Source organism: Panthera uncia (genome assembly GCF_023721935.1).
Source record: "Panthera uncia isolate 11264 chromosome E2 unlocalized genomic scaffold, Puncia_PCG_1.0 HiC_scaffold_19, whole genome shotgun sequence".
NCBI lineage: Eukaryota > Metazoa > Chordata > Mammalia > Carnivora > Felidae > Panthera > Panthera uncia.
In genome coordinates, this window is record NW_026057588.1 from 8,501,032 (window position 1) to 8,518,631 (window position 17,600).

General features: G+C 60.1%; 2 protein-coding genes across 2 annotated transcripts; both read right to left on the minus strand.

Moving 5' to 3' along the window:
* Window positions 1-519: 519 nt before the first annotated feature.
* On the minus strand, window positions 520-8,410 carry CYTH2 (cytohesin 2). Its single transcript, XM_049621539.1, has 12 exons — window positions 7,909-8,410; window positions 6,945-7,092; window positions 6,789-6,855; window positions 6,213-6,331; window positions 5,151-5,231; window positions 4,560-4,672; window positions 4,316-4,464; window positions 3,805-3,916; window positions 1,554-1,630; window positions 1,167-1,238; window positions 890-1,044; window positions 520-794 (listed from the first exon to the last, which is right to left on the minus strand). The coding sequence occupies exons 1-12, from the start codon at window positions 8,354-8,356 to the stop codon at window positions 707-709; spliced, it is 1,629 nt and encodes a 542-aa protein (XP_049477496.1). The 5' UTR covers window positions 8,357-8,410; the 3' UTR covers window positions 520-706.
* A 2,987-nt stretch (window positions 8,411-11,397) lies between these two features.
* KCNJ14 (potassium inwardly rectifying channel subfamily J member 14) lies at window positions 11,398-14,516 on the minus strand. Its single transcript, XM_049621555.1, has 2 exons — window positions 13,659-14,516; window positions 11,398-12,232 (listed from the first exon to the last, which is right to left on the minus strand). Exons 1-2 carry the CDS (start codon window positions 14,358-14,360, stop codon window positions 11,636-11,638), a joined length of 1,299 nt encoding a protein of 432 aa, XP_049477512.1. The 5' UTR covers window positions 14,361-14,516; the 3' UTR covers window positions 11,398-11,635.
* Between the last annotated feature and the right edge of the window lie 3,084 nt (window positions 14,517-17,600).

Genomic DNA, 17,600 nt, shown 5'->3' on the forward strand with positions numbered 1-17,600 from the left:
CCCCCCCCCCCCCCCCCCCCCCCCCCCCCCCGCAGCCTCCACTGGCCCGCGCGCGCCAAATGCAGTACGGTTCTGGGGTGCCCGGATGGCTCGGTCAGTTGAGCTTCGGGCTTCACCTCAGGCCACGATCTCCTGGTTCATGAGTTCGACTCCCACATCGGGCTCTCTGCTATCCGTGCAGAGCCCGCTTCACGGATCCTCCGTCCCCCTGTCTCTGCCCCTCCCCGGCTTGCGTGCGCTCTCTCGGAAAAAATAAATAAAACGTTAAAAAAATGATAAATGCCACGCAATCCTAACTCAGCACTAACTGCCACCAGGTAAACTTCTGCCTTACTCCAGCCCCACAGGCTTGGAGCGAAACCGGAGGGGACTGATGTGGCCTCCCACCCTCCGTCAGTATCCCCGCCTCACTCACGCGGGGCGGGGGAGGGGAGGGCTCCTGGCCCCGGTCACCCGTGGGCGACCCCCAGCACCCCGGCTGTTAACCCCTCCGAGAAATGAGGGGTCCGAGGCCGCGAGTGGTTAAATAATTAATAAGATTACCAACGGTGTGTTAATTACAAATAACGAGAGTGGAGCTACAGGTGCTGCATTTTCCAAACGGAGAACCGGGATTGGAGAACCAGGATCCGCGCCCCGGGGCCCAGGGGTCCGGCCGCCCGGGCGGGGCAGCTCCGTAATAAATAGCGGGGGAGGGGGCGGGGGGTCAGGGCTGCTCTGGCTTCTTCTTGACAGAAATCCGCTTCTTCCTTGCCGCCAGCATCTCGTAGAAGGGGTCCACGCTCACAGCGGCCCTGCGGACGGCGTGGGGGGACGGGGTCCCGGGGTGAGGGCCGAGGGCTCCCGGCCCCGGCCCTCCCTGCCCGGGGACCCCGGAGCCCGGACTCACTGGATGGACTTGATCCACTCCTCCTTCTCCTCCGGCGTCGGGGCCGAGATCCGGTACACCACGTGGTTGCCCTCAACCACTCGGCCGTCGGCCTCCGTTTTGCAGGCTTTGATGAGCTGCCCCTTGTTGTTGGGGATGTAGAGCTCGAAGCAGTTCTGCGGGGACCCGACAGCGGACGAAGGGCAGGTAGGAGCCGGCCCCGGGCCCAGAGGAGCCCCCCCCCCCCCCCCGCTCCCCCCGCCACGCCCGGAAGGGGTGCGGGGCCGACGGATCTTACCGGTTTCCGGGGGTCATCCACTTCGCGGATGCTCAGATTCTCCAGGGGGATGATACCTCGGGGTTCCTTGTCCTGAAGGCACAGGTCGGGGGGGACTCACACCCCCAATCCTCGCCCCAGCCCCTCCTCCAGAACCGAGCTTCATTAGTGGCCCTTTGTTACGGCGGCCCTAGGGCGCTGTCAGAGCCCCTCCTCCCTCAGACCGGGAGTCCCGCCCCCAGCCCCCTCCTCCCGCAGACCCAAGAATCCAGGCCCCCAGCCCCACCCCGCACCCAGACTCAGGAGACCAGACCCCCACCCCTTCCTCCCTCAGCCCCGTGAGTCCAGACCCCCCCGCCCCAGCCCCTCCTCCTAGGACCCCGGAGCGGAGCCCGACTCTGCCCTCACCGTAGTGTACTCAAAATAGTAGAGGCAGTTGTCTGTGAGGATAAACCAGCGCCGCTTCCACGTCTTCACCCGGCCCCCTGAAAGGGAAGGGGTGGGAGGGGGGCCTGGGCTCAGCGGGGGGCGGGGCCCCTGGGAGGGCAGGGCGGGGACTGAGGCGGAGCGAGCGCAGGGAAGGCGGGGCCTGGCGCAAAGCGTTGCGTGGGAAGAGAGGCGAGCAGGGACCGGCGGTTAGGGCCCCCAGGACCCCGCCCGCCCCCGGCGTGGGGCGCCACACTTTCTAAGCCTGTCTGTCGGCCCAGGGCCCGGGAATCCAAGTCCCCAGCCCCCTGCTTCGGGGCCCCGAGGCCGGGGCGGCCCCCTCCCCGATGTCATGTCTGTGGGGAGCAAGGACGGGCTGCGTACCTACCTCCTGGGGCAGACAGCGAGAAAGCAGGCAGGACCAGGCGAAGAGGAGGGAAGGCAGAAGAATGGGGTGCCCCCAAAAGCCGCAGGCGACAGAAATGGGGGGAGCGAGGGAAGGAGAGCATGGGGAGTAGGAGACAGGAACAGCAGAGAGAAACACGCAGAGATGGGGGGGGGGGGGGGGGGAGGGGGGAAAGAGAGGGAAGAAAACCAGTTACATCGACATGACCCGCTCCCTCCCAGGGGGGCCAAAGATCCTGAGCCCCACCGTGAGCGAGCACCTCCTGGCATCGGGCCTGGCTCCAGCCCACCCCTCCCCACCGGACAGGTCCCGGGCCAGGAGGGCCCTCCCCGAGGAGGTCATCCCCCCCCCGAAAGGGAGAAGACAAAACCCCCAGTCCTTGGCCTGAGGCAGGTGGGGGCGCTCAGGTGAGCTGTAGGACCAACTGGCTGTGTGACCTTAGGACAACCTCCTGCCCTCTCTGGACTCCAGTCCGCAGACCCACTTGGGCCCACACCTTCCGGCTTCACGGAGACCTGTCTCCGGGTGCCTTGTCGTCCCCAGAGGGTTAGGAACAGCAGTAATGGCTCTCATCGGGCATCTTGGTGAACACAACTACCATAGGCCCCCTTTGCTGCACACGCTTTAGCTTCTGAGGGAAGAGAGGCCTCTCTCTAACCGCCACAAAGGGAAAAAGTGCACTCGGGTAGGAGATCTGGGGCCGAGGCCACTCCTGCCCTGTGGCTGTCGGATGGCGGCTGAGCCTCAGTGTCCTCAGCCGGGAAACGGGAAGCTTCCCCGCTGCCGGGGTGGGGCTGGAGGGGGGCTAGTCGCTGGGGAACCTCCGGCTTGCCTCTCTCCTGGCCTCTCAAGGCCAGGGGGCACCAGGTGGCCTCTGAGGAGTCTAACCTCCCCCCCCACCCCATCGGCCTCCCCTGGAGCTGACTCCGGAATCCATCTACCCACTGATGGCGGGAGAGACCGGTCTGCCCTTTTTATGTGGACCAGGACACCTGGGCACCCAGTCAGGGACCTGCTTGCTGTTGGAGAAGCGAGGTCTTCGCTTAGGAGCACAACTCCACGGTTGGGGGAGCGGGAGGAAAGCCCTGCTGTGCCCCCCACCCCCACCCCATGCTGGGCCCTCCCGAGGCCCCAGCTTCTCCACTATCCCTGCTGGAGCGGCCATTCACCTCCTTTCCACTAGAAAGCCACAGCTAGCGCTCCCGCGGCGCCCATCATTACCAGCCGGGGCTCCCAGCCAGCGGCTCGCAACCTTGACTCTGCACTGACAGCACCCGGGGGAGCTTTTAACGTGACTGACAGTCCATCCTGCCCCGAAAATCCTGGCTTCATGAGGCTGTGGCTTGGCTGGTGGGGTTTTAAAAGCCCCCAGGGGAAGCTCCCGTGAAGCCATGGCGGAGAAACCACTCCAATCCTCAGATAACCCGACGCGAGGGGCACCCGGCTGACCCCTAACTTACCCGGAGTCTGCTGGCGCTGTGTGTTTCCAGATGGACTGGCCCCACCCCGCCCGTTCCGTCCCAGCCGGGGACTCTTTCGTTCATGAGCACAGAGCCCGGCATTTTATTCGGTGCTCCCTAACCCCTACCCTACCCCCCTAAGTATTTCTGGGCCCCCTCCTCTCTGCCGGTCCCTGTGCTTGGGCCCAGCACACAGGCCTAATCTCATTTTCAGCCCCATTTTTCAGATGTGGAAACTGAGGCTCAGAGAGGTCAAATCGTTTGCCTAAGATCACACAGCAGGTCCACATGGAGGTCAAGTCCAGAGCCAGGGGCCCCCTAACTTCTCCCTGCAGAGACGGCCAAGCGGGGTCAGTAGGGGACGTACCCAGCTTAAGGAGCCAGCCCTCCCGATCTGGGTTGAAGAAGGTGTGGGTCAGGTCATTCCCATCATCCTCAGGAATCTTGAAGGGCTCGTTTCGGATGCTGTCGTAGAGGTTCTGAGGGGCGAACGGGGGCAGTCGGCAACTCCAGGCCCCGGGGCCCCTCCCGGGGCTGCCTGGCCATGGGGGGGGGGGGGGGGGTGGAGGGGGTCCTGGAGCAAAGGAAGTTGGAGAGGGAGGAAAGACGCTGAGCTGCTGCAAAGGCCCGCAAAGTTCTCGAGAGACACAGAGACCCCGAATGAGCCGGAGTGCCAGAGAGAGACAGCAGAGAGAACCGGAGAGACAAAGACCGAGGGAGCCAGGGAGAGACGAAGAGAAAGGAAATGGACAGGTTGACGTGACCCCGCTGGACGGCTCAGGCACCAGGGGACCCGTGGGGGCGAGGGGGGGTGGTCAGTGGTGGGGAAAGGGACAGCAAAGAGGGGCTGCAGGGAGGGGGGGTAGAGGGGGCCTGACCCTGAGCAGCTCCTCAGGCAGGTCCCCACCCTCGTTGATGCCCCGGTTCATGGCCACAAAGCGCTCCAGGCCTGGCTTGTCCCGGACGTTGGGATTGTGGAGGCTGGTGTTCAGCATGATCACGGCGAAGGACAGCACGTAGCACGTGTCTGCACCAGACAGTCAGGTGGTGACGACACGGGTAGGTGCCCCCACCCTCCCCGCCGGCCCCTCCTTCCCAGGCCCCAGGAGTCTGGGCCCCAACCTGTGGACTGGAAGACCCCAGGGTTGCACAGGCAGTATCGCTGGGCAAACGCTTCCATCATCCGGTCAATCTTCTGGGCCTCCCCGGGGAGGCGAAAGCTCCAGAGAAACTGCCTGGGTTGGAGAGGAGCCGGGTGTGGATGCCGGGAACTGGCAGAACCCCCCCGCCCTGCTCTCAGTCCCTGTGTTAGGAACCAGCCAAAAACAGCCCTGCGGCCTCAGCAGCTGTCTCAGGTATGGATCCAAGCTGGCCCGTGAGCACTGATTGGCCTGGGGCTTCAGTGGAAGAAACCCCTCCTTTCCGCAAAGCTTGCGGTCACCAGAGGCTTCTGCTGCCCTGTGAGAGGAGGGCCTACAGACAGCAATGCCAACACAGGGGAAGCACAACCAAAAGACAGAGAAGGTTGGCCTTCTGGCAGCACAGAAGTCCCTGGACACAGCTATGCCTGAAGGAGGCCCTACTGTGGACTTCGGTGTTACGGGAGACCATCACTTCCATTTTTGTTTCTGTCTTCGTTTTGAGCAGGGCTCGTCGTGTGTAAAGAAAGCCCTGACAGGTACGCTCCTGCCCTTCCGACCCCATCCCTCTCACCTGAGGGCCTGCACCAGATTGAGGTCAGTAAACTCGTGCAGATCCACGAAGGCATGGAGCACTGCCAGGTTCAGCTCTTCCCTGGGGGGACAGGGACAGAGTCACGCACAGGAGGGAGACTGGGGAGTCTGAGCCACCTCGTCTGCGCCGTGGCTGCCTCTGGAGCGGGTGACAGTTTTAGCCTGGCTCCATCACAGGCCTGACACCAGGGCAGGAATACTCAGAACACGCCCTTGGGAGGACCATCTGTTGCGAGATCATCCCTGGATTAGCCGAACAGTTAAGAGAGACACGGCAAAAGTATGCTCCGCCTAGGTGATCCCCCAGCTTCTGGAGACGTCCAGAAACAGTCCCCACATCTCCCAGGCGTCCACAGATGGTCCCCGTGCACCCCAGACGTCCACACAACAATCCCACAACACCAGCTGTCCACAGAGGGTCCCTAGACATCCCCAGAGGGCTACCACGTCCCCCAGATGTCCGGATGGTCCCCACACCCCCCAGATGTCCGTGAAACAATCTCCATGCACCCCAGATGCCCACAGACGGTCCCCAGACACCTCCAGATGGCCCCACACCCCCCCAGGTGTCCACACAATCCTCAGACAACCAGACACGCAGATGGCCCTGTGCACCTCAGACGTTCAGGTGGTCTCTACGTGCCCCAGGTGTCCACAAATCCCTAGGTACCCCAAACATCGCAGATGATCCTCACGCCCCAGATGCCCAGGGGTCCCTGTGCTCCCTAGATATTCACAGATGACCCCAATGCCCCCTGGCTGTCCCTGTAGGGTCCCACACAAGCCAGCTGTCTACACGTGCCCACGATACCCACAGATGTTTTTCACGGTCCCCAACATTCCAGACATTCAGAAGATTCCCACGCCCCTCCCCAGGTTCCCCCGGATGGTCCCCAGGCTCCCACAGACCCCTGTGTCAGTCCGTTCTGTCCCCGCGTGGGGAGAAGGCTGGTCTATCAGGGCCCTTCCTTGGGAGAGGAAGTGGGCGGTGAAAGGGCAGGAGCTGGGCGCGGGGGACCATGGGAGCCCGGCGGGGTCTCACCTCTCCCCCAGGTAGTCCCCGATGGCTGTCTTGTTCAGGCCCTCGCCCTTGTACAGGAAGCGGGCGATCTCCTCGGGTGTATTCTGCAGAAGTTCGTTCTCCACCAAAAACTGGATCCCCTGGTGGGTGGGGGCGGGTGGTCTCAGCACAGGGGGCCGGCGGAGAGCCACTCCCCACCCCCTCCCCGGCATCCACCCCCGCCTCTGCCCTCCACAGAACCGGGCCAGCTTTCGTTTTCAGGCTTCGCGCAGGTCCTCAAATACCCCCGCCTCAGCCGAGCCTCTGCGCCTACCGTTCCCTCCGCCTTTGCCTGGTGAATCAAGCACCAAGAGCAGGGTCTGCTCCCCCTTGAGCCTCCCAGGCGGAGGGCACAGCACGCGCGAAGGTCAGGAGGCGGCCAACGCCTGGTTAGTGTTCGGAGAACAAACGGATGGCCCAGATCTGAATTCCGGGGATCAGGACCACGTCTGTCCGCCTCAGGCAGACCTTTAACTATGGCACTTCTGGAACCTGAAGGTGCCAGAACCCTCGGCCCGGGTGTCTGCCTGGCTGATCCCAGCCCTGTGGCCCAAGCACCTTCTTGGGATCCATGTTGAACTTCTTCCTGCCCATTGCCATCTTCCGGTTCCGTTGCAAAGTCTTACTGCAGAAGAGAGCAGGGGATGGAAGGTCAAAGCCTGGGCATCCCTGGCCGGGCCTCGTGACCCCCAAGTTCCCCACCCCAGCCCTCACCTGCCCTCATTGGCCTCCAGACCCTCCACCTCGCTCATGGCTTCACTGAGCTCCTCCCGAAGGCGCTGGATCTCCACCAGCAGCTCCTGCTTCCGCCGCCGGATGTTCTCCAGCTCCATCCGCTCCTCCGGAGTCAGGTCTGGGGGCTCTACGGGTCAGAGTCAGGGATTGGCGGTCAGTTCTGGGACTGGGAGCCTGGGTTCCTACAATCTGGGGGAGGACAGGGCTGGGGCCGGCAGGATTCCCAGGTTGGAGAGGACAAGGATAAGGGTAGGGCCTCCTCTGTCTGCTGGAAGAAGGGGCTGGAGGTCTAGACAGGGGGATCTAGACTTTCAAGTCCTCGGGGAGGAGGAGGCTAGGTAGGGGTCAGCACTCCTGAGTCTGAGGGAGAAGGGGGCTGGGAGCCCGAATTGCTGGGCCCATTACTTGGAAGGGGGGTGAGGCCTTGGTTTTCTGCCTCCATTCTTGGCGAGGTAACTGGGAGCTCGGGTGTCCGGACTCCTGGGTCCATGAAAAGTAACTATGGCAGGGAGAGCTGTTGACAGCTTGTAAGAGTTGCGGCAGGGGGGCGGGGCATCGAAGGCTCCCGCCCCCGCCTTAGCGGGATCTCTGCAGCCCCCAAGATTTCTCCCCACCCAACCGCCCCAGAAGCCCCCCTCCCGGCTCCCAGCAGGCACTGGGCTCGCCCGGCCCTTCCAGCAGGAATGGTTCCACCCCGGCCTCGCCTCCGCCGCTCCATCCCGCCCCCTCCCGCCGCCACCGGAAACAGGCTCGGCCCAAACAATGGCCTGGAACGCCCTGCTCTCGGGGCCCGCCGGAAGCCCGTCCCGCGCCCCGCAAGAACGAGGCGACGACGGGGCCGAACGGCTCCGCGCAGCGCGCGCCGGGAGGGATTTTCGCTGCGGAACGTTCGGGTCGAAAGGCTCCATCCGCTCCCGGCCGGCCCCGCCCCTCCCCGACCTACCATAGACACCGTCCTCCATGGCGGCTAGGAAGGCCCTCGGGGAGTCCGGGGCGGTCCCGCCGGTCGGGCCTGGATCCGCGTTGGCCCGCGGGCTCGGGTGAGCCCGCTCAAACGCCCCGGGAGCCACCGCCGCCTCCTCAGCGCCAGTCCTCAGCGCTGAAAAGACTCTCCCTTCGCCTCCCAACCGCCCCGCCAATAGAGACCGCCCCTCGTTTTGACACCGCCCAATCCACGGCGGGCCCTCTCGTCTGCTCCGCCCCCGACCCCGAAGGCCCGTCCTCCAGGGCCAATAGGCACAAAAGGAGACGACGTAGCACGGTCCGGCCGGAGGTAGACGGTCTGTGGGACCAATCGGAGCGCGGGCAGGGAGCCGGGTGCCGCCTCCGAAACAAAAGAAGGCACTTGGCTGGTTTGTCCGCCAATGAGAAGGCTCGGAAAGGAGTTGCATGGAGGTGGGACTATGGGCCAGCACAGAGAACTGCGCCTGCGCCAGGGCTCCGGGCGCTAGGATGCTAGTCCAACGGAGGCCGGCCTCTAGTAATAGGTTGCTGGGGAGCGGCACTTTGTTAGTCTCGTTGCTAGGGGGCGGGGCCACAACTGTCGGCTGTTCCCGTGAGCCACACCTCCTTGGCTGGCTTAGCAGGTTTTTGACCGCAGCGGTTGCCAGGCAACTGGGAGCAGCTTGGGCCCATCTTTTGGCCTCCGGTCTCCTGGTACTGGCCGCTCCGATCTCCAGATCGGAGATCCTTCACCCCTCTCGGGACCTTCCCGTCCATTGAAGTCTCTTGAGAGTCCCGGAGTGCTGAAACAAAAGACTTATTCTTTCTTCCAAACGAAAACGCTATCGGGTATCTGTCATGGAGAATGGGACAACAGGGGAAGGCCAAGTATAGTGAAGGCTCCGCCTTCCTGGCGCCTTCTGCCTCTCGGGCTCCTCCCTCTTGCCCTCAAACTCCTCCCCTTATTTTAGCGTCCTCTCCCCCCCCCCCCCCCCCAACAACCCCTTTTCCTCAACATCCTCCCATTTCTCTGGTTCCTTCCCCGCTCTGACTCCCCTCACTTCAGGCCCCACCTCTTCTTAAACTCCTCCCTCCTCTCAGAGTGTCCCCCCCTACACACACACACACACACACACACACACACACACACACACACGATGCCCTCCCCCCTCCCCCTCCAGCCTCTCATTTCCATTCCTTGTAGAAAAAGCAAGGGCAGGCAGCTGGCCGGGATGGAATAGTCTGGGCATCCCTGTCATGGGCGGATCCCTAACTGCGTCTGAGGTGGTGTCTGGGCCTTGTCCTCATTCGCCGTCCCTGGGCTAGGCAGGTGGGGATAGATTCAGGGCCAGGACCTGGTTAAGCTGACAGATTAGACACGGAGCCTCTTAATCCCCTCACTGACCTTTATGAGCGGCCCACACCTTGTCCTCCCCAGTGGAAACCCAGGCTGTGCCGGCCCAGCCCCGTTCTCTTTCCTTCCAAACAGAACCCTCCTCCTGTCCCTTCACCCTCAATTGAACACCCTTCTCCGTGCCTGTGTTCCCATTAGCCCCCGTCCCTACCCCCGGACACCCTGCACTGGGAGAACAGCTAGCTAATTAATCCCATCCGGTTTTTAAGTGGGGATTTTGAAGGATAAAGGGAGGTGGGGAAGCCAGAAGCGGGGACCTGGGTTGGTGCAGCACTTGGGCAAGCTAATGGGCAATGACAGTGCCTGCCCTCAGTCCTGGGACACGGGCAGGAAGGTGTCCTCCTCCCTGGCGCTGGTTCCTTCTGCAGCTGGCTGGCAGCCTGCTGGGCACTTAGGTAGATAGCAGTATGGTGGGGGTTGGAGGACAGGAGCGAGGACCCACACCCCAGAAGCACACTCACAGACACCAGGGCTCCCAGTGATTTAATCTGGGGTACAATTCTCCCCCGAAACACACACTTTCTCTCGGCATTCAGAGCGACCTTCTCCTTCCCCGGCCCCGAGCTGGACCAGAGGGAGGAGATTCTGACCCTCAGCCACAGCCTGCCCTGTCATTCACACATCCAAGTTCAGAGCTGACCTCCAAGAGCATCTCCCCTCCCAGTCGCCCCCGGAAGGCCATGCGTTCCAGCAGCAGGGGGAGCTGGGAAATCTACAGGACGCTCACCCCCACCCCTAGCCGTCCCCTTCAGTGAAGTGGGGAATCATCCGGTGGAAAGGTCCTTTGAGAATTTCAAGTTCCAATGCCCCATTTTTACAGATGGGGAAACTGAGGCGGGGAGAGGGGAGTGATTTGCCCAAAGTCACACGGTACATGGCGGCAGAGTTGGGATTTAGAGCAAAGCTTCCTGGATCCTTGTAAACGACTCTATTCCAATTAGCTTAAGCTCAATTTCTAACCCTTTTGTAGGAACCATGGGAAAATATAGATAGATATCTGTATTTATATTATATATATAATACACATATTTATAACGTCTTTAAGAAATAGACACACATCACTAGGTACAGGATTCCAGAGCACTGTAGACTCATCAGCCTTGGGCCTCTCCTCTCTGCACAACAAGCAGCCCTGTTATCCACAGGGTCTCCTCTGGGTCCTCCCTTTCTCGGTCAGCCCAGAAATGCTGTCAATCAAATCCCGAGTCCACCTCCTAGAATGGCCAAGTTCTAGGAGCTGACCAGAACTTTCCAGGTTTTAATAATGGACAACTCTGGCTCCCCAGAGCTTTGATTCCCTTTGGCATTAACAGAACCACAAAGAATCATCAAGATTCTCAACTCCATTGGGCAAACTGGAACCAACAAATCTCAGACATCCAGAATCGCCACTCCTTCCTTGACTCTGTGATCAATCTAGAGACACAGAATCCTGATTCCTTTGGACATTCTAGAATGGCACTTAAAAAAAAAAACAACCTGTGGATCATTAAGAAGCATTGATTATCTCCTTGGTTTGATGTTCTACAGCAGGGGGTCTGGAGTTATCTAATATCAAGGACTCCCAGTCTGTCACGTTAGCCCTTCCAGACCCAAAGACACTCTTGTTGTTTTGTGCATTCTAGAAACATAACTCTTGAGTTTCCTCAGCATTCTAGGTCAAACCTATTCTAGAACCACCAGCGCTTGCCTCTGCGGTCAATCTAGATTCACAGAATCTTAACTCTTGGGCCTTCTGGAACCACGAGGTCTTCTCTTGACTTGCAGTCAACTTTCTGTCATTGGCTAATCAAGACGGTCTTGAATTCTTGGGGCATTCCGTAACCCACCCTCCTTAACGTGGTCTAGGAAAAAGTGATTTGCTGCTTGGTTAACTGAGTCTAGAAGCAACAGTTCCTTGAATCTTAAGTCACTCCAGACCTACAAACTCTTCATCTGTTGCTGTCCCCGGAGGAGGTACATACCACTGATTCCTGAGTCTCCCCAGAGCTGAGGGATCCAGAATTCTGGACCACCTAAGTGGCAAAGACCGATGGTTCTAGATTCCTCCATATGGCTGGGTTTGGTTGGTGAGCAGGGTCAGGAATCAGGCTCATAAAGGGGTCTCGAGAGGGAGCATGGAACGCAGAGGAATTAAGAGCCAGTATGTCTGGGGTGGGTCCACTAGGCATGGGAGACCTTCACCAGCTAATAATTTACCCAGCAGGCCTGTCGGTCTTGGGAAACACCTGCCCCCATCCCAGGAGAGGACCCTTGCTCTCTCCACCTTGCTATTTCCGGGAAGGGGGTACAAATCGGGAGACACCAGCTGGCATCACGGGGGCAGGGTCAGTGCCAGGGTCGGTGTGAGTACTTGGGGGCTGGCAATGCCATCTTCTGCCTCCGCTCCGTCCTCCTCCTTGGCCTCCTCCTCCTCCTCTTCCTCCTGGCAGCAGCTCAGTGCAAGTTCATTCTCGTAACAAAATGCGGCCAGGGAGCCGGGGAAGCTGGACTTGGGGCTGTGTGAAGCCCGCTCTGCCTGTTCATCCAACTCCTTGGCGCTGCAGACTGGTGTCCCTGGGACCTCGTAAGTGCGGTGGAAATGGCGGTAGTCGACCTCGTACTGGGAGCCACGCTGGAAGAGGACCGGCTCAAAACGATGGCCCCAGAGCAGCTCACCAGGGAGGTAGGAGGAGCGACACTGTGTGGTCATGGCCGTGGCCTCAACCATGCCCTCAAGAATGACCACCAGCTCAAAGTCAGCCCGGGCCAGCTCAGCACGTCCCAGTTCATACAGAGGGCTGGCGGAGTCGATCTCGTGCACGATGGTGATGGGAGACACGAGGAAGATTCGATCAGTGCCGCCATCAAAGCCCACGTCCACATCCTGGTGATCCAGTGGAATGTACTCACCCTCCGGGGTCACTCGAGGCTGCAGCGAGAAGAGAGGGGCCAAAGACAGATGGCGGGGAGCGCAGGGATGAGTGGAGACAGAGATGGCGAGATTAAAGGAACGGAGGAAGGGGAGGAGAAACAGGCGGGGGGGGGGGGGGGGGAGAGGGGAACATGGACCCAGAGAATAAAGAGAGACGGAGAGAGACTCAAGGGGTTTGGGGATGGAAACCCGAGAGAGAAAAAGAGAGGGGACAGAGGGACAGAATGATATTGGCATAGAGCCACAGGACCAGCCCCCGAGCAATCTGGGGCTATCTGTCCCCGCAACCCAACTACAAGCCTCTCCATACCAGTGTGTGTGTGTGTGTGTGTGTGTGTGTGTGTGTGTGTGTGTGGAGGGGCAATGCAGTCCCCAAGCCAGGTATTGGTAGTTTCACCCCACCTACCCTGACTGGTTCCATACCCAACCTCCCATGTCGGCACCCCACAGACTTCGGGGAGAGAGAGTATCCCTCCTAGTCCTGAATCGTAGTCTCTAACAATGGAGAAGGAGCCCCCAGAGGCTGCTGGGAGTTGTAGTTCCCACCATTATTCTGTCCTCCCTCTGACCGAAGTCCAACCTTACCCCAGGGTTCTTAAGTGTCTTTACTTGGGCAAGGACAACTACTGCCCTAGAATTTGGGCAGTCTGACCACACTTGTAGAAACAGTAAGACCCCTTCTTCAGGGCACCAGAGGGAGCCGCTACCCCAGGGGCCAAGGGGGGTTGTAGTTGTTGTTTTGGTGATAAGGTGTTTTCCAGCCCTTTACTCCTCTGAGCAGGAGGCTGGGGGCCAGACTGAGCCACTGAGATACGGAATGGAACCTCTCACAAATGCTGCAGGACCCCAGGCCCAGAGACCACGGAGTATTGTGTTCCGTGGCTCTGCAGTCCCTTGGGCCTACACCTGCCACAATCCCACGGGGGCCTGGCCTCAACACAGGCTACTCTCGGTACCACTGTGTCGGCTGGTTATTGTTAACCTGAACCACGGTTGACGCCACCCACAAAACGCCATCACCTGCTCAGACCGTCCTTTCTGGGCACCTCCCCTGCCCACAGACGCTTCTGGGAATTGCAGTTGAGAGCCTTTACGGCCCAGGTGTGGCTCTCTCAGGTCTAGATACCCCACAACCCCACTGGGGGCCCATCCTCAACCCACGGTGAGCTCTTCGCGTCTCAAGATCTGTTTCCAGTCCAGGTCGCCAGTTAGAACTGGTCACCGACCTCCCTCTGGGGTTTACATCGCCTACACCCGGTCCCGGAAGGAGCCTCAGTCCACAAAGAGGGGGAAGCAGGGTCCCCGCCCGTGAGACTGCTGGGAATTGTAGTCCACGCGCCCTCCGCGCCCGACGTACGCCCCGCCCTCGAGCCTACGTCTCCCACCCCCCCACCCCCCGCGCCCCCGGCCTTGGCCTTCCCACCTGCAGCAGCTGGGCCCGCACGTGGGCCTCGACGAGGTGGCTGCGGCGCAGGTTGCCGACGCGCCACATGAGGCAGAGGCGGCGGTCGCGCAGCGCCACGACGGCGTTCTCGCTGAACACGAGCGTTTCGTTGCGCTTCTTGGGCTTGGCCATCTTGGCCATGACGGCGCCCACGACGAAGGCGTCGAGCACGCAGCCGGCGATGCACTGCAGCACGACGGCGGCCACGGCGGCCGGGCACTCCTCGGTGACGCTGCGCACGCCGTAGCCGATGGACGTCTGCGTCTCCAGCGCGAAGAGGAAGGCGGCCAGGAAGCTGGCCACGTGCGAGAAGCAGGGCGCGGGCGGCGGCGGCGCGGCCAGGTCGCCGTGCAGCGAGGCGATGAGCCAGAAGGCCAGGCCGAAGAGCAGCCAGGAGGCGAGGAAGGAGCAGGAGAAGAGCAGGCACATCCAGCGCCAGCGCACGTCCACGCACGTGGTGAACAGGTCGCTCAGGTAGCGCGCGCCCTGGCCGCCCAGGTTCACGAAGCGCACGTTGCAGTGCCCGTCCTTCTTGACGAAGCGCCCGCGGCGCCGCCCCGCCGGCGACGCCACCCACCCGTTGCGGCACAGCCCCGGCCCGGCCTCCTCCTCGTCGCCGGCCCGGCCCTCTCCTGGCTCCAGGGCGCCGCTAAGGCGGCGCAGGGCCCTGGCCAGGCCCATTGGGCGGGGACACCCCCTCCACTTGGCCTAGTAGGGGGCGGGCGCCCCGAACCTGCGGAGAGAGACACGGGAGGCAAGGTCAGGGGCGCCAGGAATGGGTGGGCTCATCGGCCGGGCGTGCTCCCTGCGCCTCGGCGGCCTCATCTGACAGATGGGGGGGGCACATCATTCACCTGGAAAGCCAGAACGGGACAGCATCAACGACAATATTAATAGGAGATGCTTGTGGGGCGACCACGGCAACAGAACCGCAGGCGTGACGGCATTCGAGCAAGCGCCCCGATGATTGGCGCAGACGCCTGGACAGTGCTCACCGGACCCCGTGGTGAGCGCTTGACGCGAATCGACATACTTGAGCCTTAGGCCAGTGTGGACGTTACCGTCCCCATTTTATAGATGAGGAAACTGAGGCACAGAACGTTTAACGTGCCCACGGCCACAGCGCAGTGAACCAGGATTTGAGCGTTAGCAAATCCAGAGTCCACAAAGTGGTAGCCGCTTCTCAACGTGGAGTCCGCGGGGAGAGATGAGCCCCGGGCTCCGAGGTCACCGATGGTTCCAAAGCATGCTCAGAAAGCTGAGGCAGCAAAAGGAAAAACGGTGGATGAACGAAGTTCCATCAAAATTAAGGGGCACCTGGGTGGCTCAGTTGGTTGAGCGGCCGACTCTTGGTTTTGGCTCAGGTCATGATCTCGTGGTCTGTGGGTTCGAGCCCCGTGTCGGGCTCTGTGCTGACCGCTTGGAGCCTGGAGCCTGCTTCGGATTCTGTCTCCCCCTCTCTCTGAACCTCCCTTGCTCATGCTCTGTCTCTGTCTCAAAAATTAAAAAACAAAAAACTTAAAAAAAAAATTTAAAACTTTTGTGCTTCAAAGGACACTATCAGGACAGTGGAAAGACAAGCCGCCATCGGGAGAAAATAATTGCAAATCCTATATTTAAGAAATTTGTATTTGAAATATACAAAGACCCGTTACAATTCAATCGTAAAAAGATAACGCGATTTAAAAATAGGCAAAGTATCTGAGTGGACATTTGTCTAAGAAAGATCTACAAAGAGCCAATAAGATAAGCACAAAAAGCACAAAAAAAGGTGCTCAAGGTCATTAGCCTTCAGGGAAATGCAAACCAAAACCGCAATGAGACACTGTCGCCACCTTCTTGGGATGATGACAGATACTGACAAGGAGGTGAAGTGGGCCCCCTCCTAACTACCGGTGAATGGAAAATGGAGTCACTCCTGTGAAAAACAGCCTGGCGGTCCCCTAAGTGGTCAAACAGTCGTGCCCGGGTGGCTCAGTTGGTTGAGCGTCCGACGTGGGCTCAGGTCATGATCTCGCGGCTCACGAGGTCGAGCCCCACGTCGGACTCTGTGCCGACAATGCAGAGCCTGGAACCTGCCTCGGATTCTGTGTCTCCCTCGCTCTCTGCCCCTCCCCCGCTCACGCTCTGTCTCTGTCTCTCAAAAATAAATAAACATTAAAAACAAAACAAAACCCGAAGCACGGACACTGGGGCACGGATGAACCTCGAAAACATCATGCTAAGTGAAACCAGCCGGGTGCAGGAGACCACGTATCGCATAATTTCGTTTATGTGTCCCGATGGACAAATCTGTACCTTGCAGACTAGTGATAACTAGGGCTGGGGCGATGGGGATGGGATTGGGGCGTGACAGCCAGAGGCCACGGGTTTTCCTGTTGGGGTGCTGAAGCTGTCCCTCCTTTTGACTGTGGTGATGGTGGCACAACTCCATGAAAACACTAAAGAAACACTGAGTTATACATTGAACGTGTGCACTGTATTTTTATCTGAATTCTATTTTTATTTTTCAAATCTTATTTTTGAGTAATCTCTCCACCCAACGTGGGGCTTGAGCTCACGACCTCGAGATTAAGAGTCACGCGCCCTACCACCTGAGCCGGCCGGGCGCCCCGTATCTGGATTGCATTTCAATGAAGCTGTTGCAAACAAAACAAAACAAAACCAAACCAAAAAACAAACCCCCGCTCAGCCCTGACCCTCAGATCTTGGGCAAGTCCTTTTGAGCAGTTTCCTCAACTGTGACATGGGGGAAGTTGGACTTTTTCCAGGTCAGGAAGGGCCTTCTAGTCATCATAGACCAAGGGCCCAATCCTGGTTCAGTTGCCGACCCACTGTGTGCCCTGGGACCACTGGCTTCCTTTCAGGAGCCTCATCTGTGGAAAGACCCTGGGCTCCCGAGTCAGGCGGTTCTAGGCTGAATCCCGGCTCAGCTACTTACTGACTCCAGGACTGGGGGGCAGGTCACATACTCTCCCCAGCCTCCGCTCCCTCATCTGGGAAGTGGAATCTCAGGGGCTCAATAGGGTGAAGGAGAGAGGAGGGAAGGAGCGGGACAGGGACCTGGAGGCCTCGTCACCCCACCCCCAGCAGCTGCGGAGGAGGGACTTCTAGAACCCGTCTGGGCTGGGGGCTAAACACTTTGGTATCAGTACCGGCAGTATTTACCAAGCACCTATGTACTGTGTGCCCCCTGAGCCAGGCTCCGGGAGCCTCATGGGCTTCTCGGAAGGTCAATGTTAAGTTCGACACCACCCTCCCACACCTCACTAAGCTCTGCACCTGCTGTCCATGACCACCTGGACAGCTCTGCCATGTCCGGTGGTTATCATACCCATTCTGTGGAGGTAGGAAAGAGCGGACTGGGCCTGGCTGCGTCAGGCATCCATGATGTAGCCCAACCCTGACTCTTTCTCGCTCTCGACAACCTTGGGAGTTGGAGATCATCCTTCTGAAGAGGGGAAACTGAGGCTAGCCGCTCAAGGGGCCAGGTTTGAAGCCAGGCTCTGACGTTTGCGTTTGTGGCCCTCTCCTGCCCAGAAGTCCCTACTAGGCACTGGTTCCATCAGGGGCCACCGAAGTCAGGGGAGGGGAGGTGGACCCCAGACTGGGTCCTCTCATACCCAGCCACCCACCTGTGACCACAACCCTGGGGCACGGGAGGCTTTGCTTTTCACAGTGAAGGAAACAGAGGCACTGAGGTCCCTCCTTTGTCTCGGGTCCCTCAGCTGGGGAGTGGAAACCCCGGACTCCCATCCAGGTTTCTCAGCTGCCAAACCCTGAGCGACAAACCACGGACAACCTCAGCAAGGGCACGCTTATTGCCCGAGCACTTACTATGTCCTTGGCCTTGCAGGAGCGCAGGGGATGTCTGCAGCCCGCCCACTGGACTCCACCTGACCCCGCCGCTCACCTCACCTG

Bases quoted from the DNA above. Each gene is read 5' to 3' on its own strand.
- CYTH2 (XM_049621539.1), bottom strand. From the start codon at position 8,356: ATGCAACTCCTTTCCGAGCCTTCTCATTGGCGGACAAACCAGCCAAGT. The intron at 6,856-6,944 runs GTGAGGGCTGGG...TCTCTTCTGCAG, and splicing joins CTGGAGGCCAATGAGGGCAG to TAAGACTTTGCAACGGAACC. The intron at 3,917-4,315 runs GTCAGGCCCCCT...TTCGCCCCTCAG, and splicing joins TGCCTGAGGAGCTGCTCAGG to AACCTCTACGACAGCATCCG.
- KCNJ14 (XM_049621555.1), bottom strand. From the start codon at position 14,360: ATGGGCCTGGCCAGGGCCCTGCGCCGCCTTAGCGGCGCCCTGGAGCCA. The intron at 12,233-13,658 runs GTGGGAAGGCCA...TTCTCGCTGCAG, and splicing joins TGCGGGCCCAGCTGCTGCAG to CCTCGAGTGACCCCGGAGGG.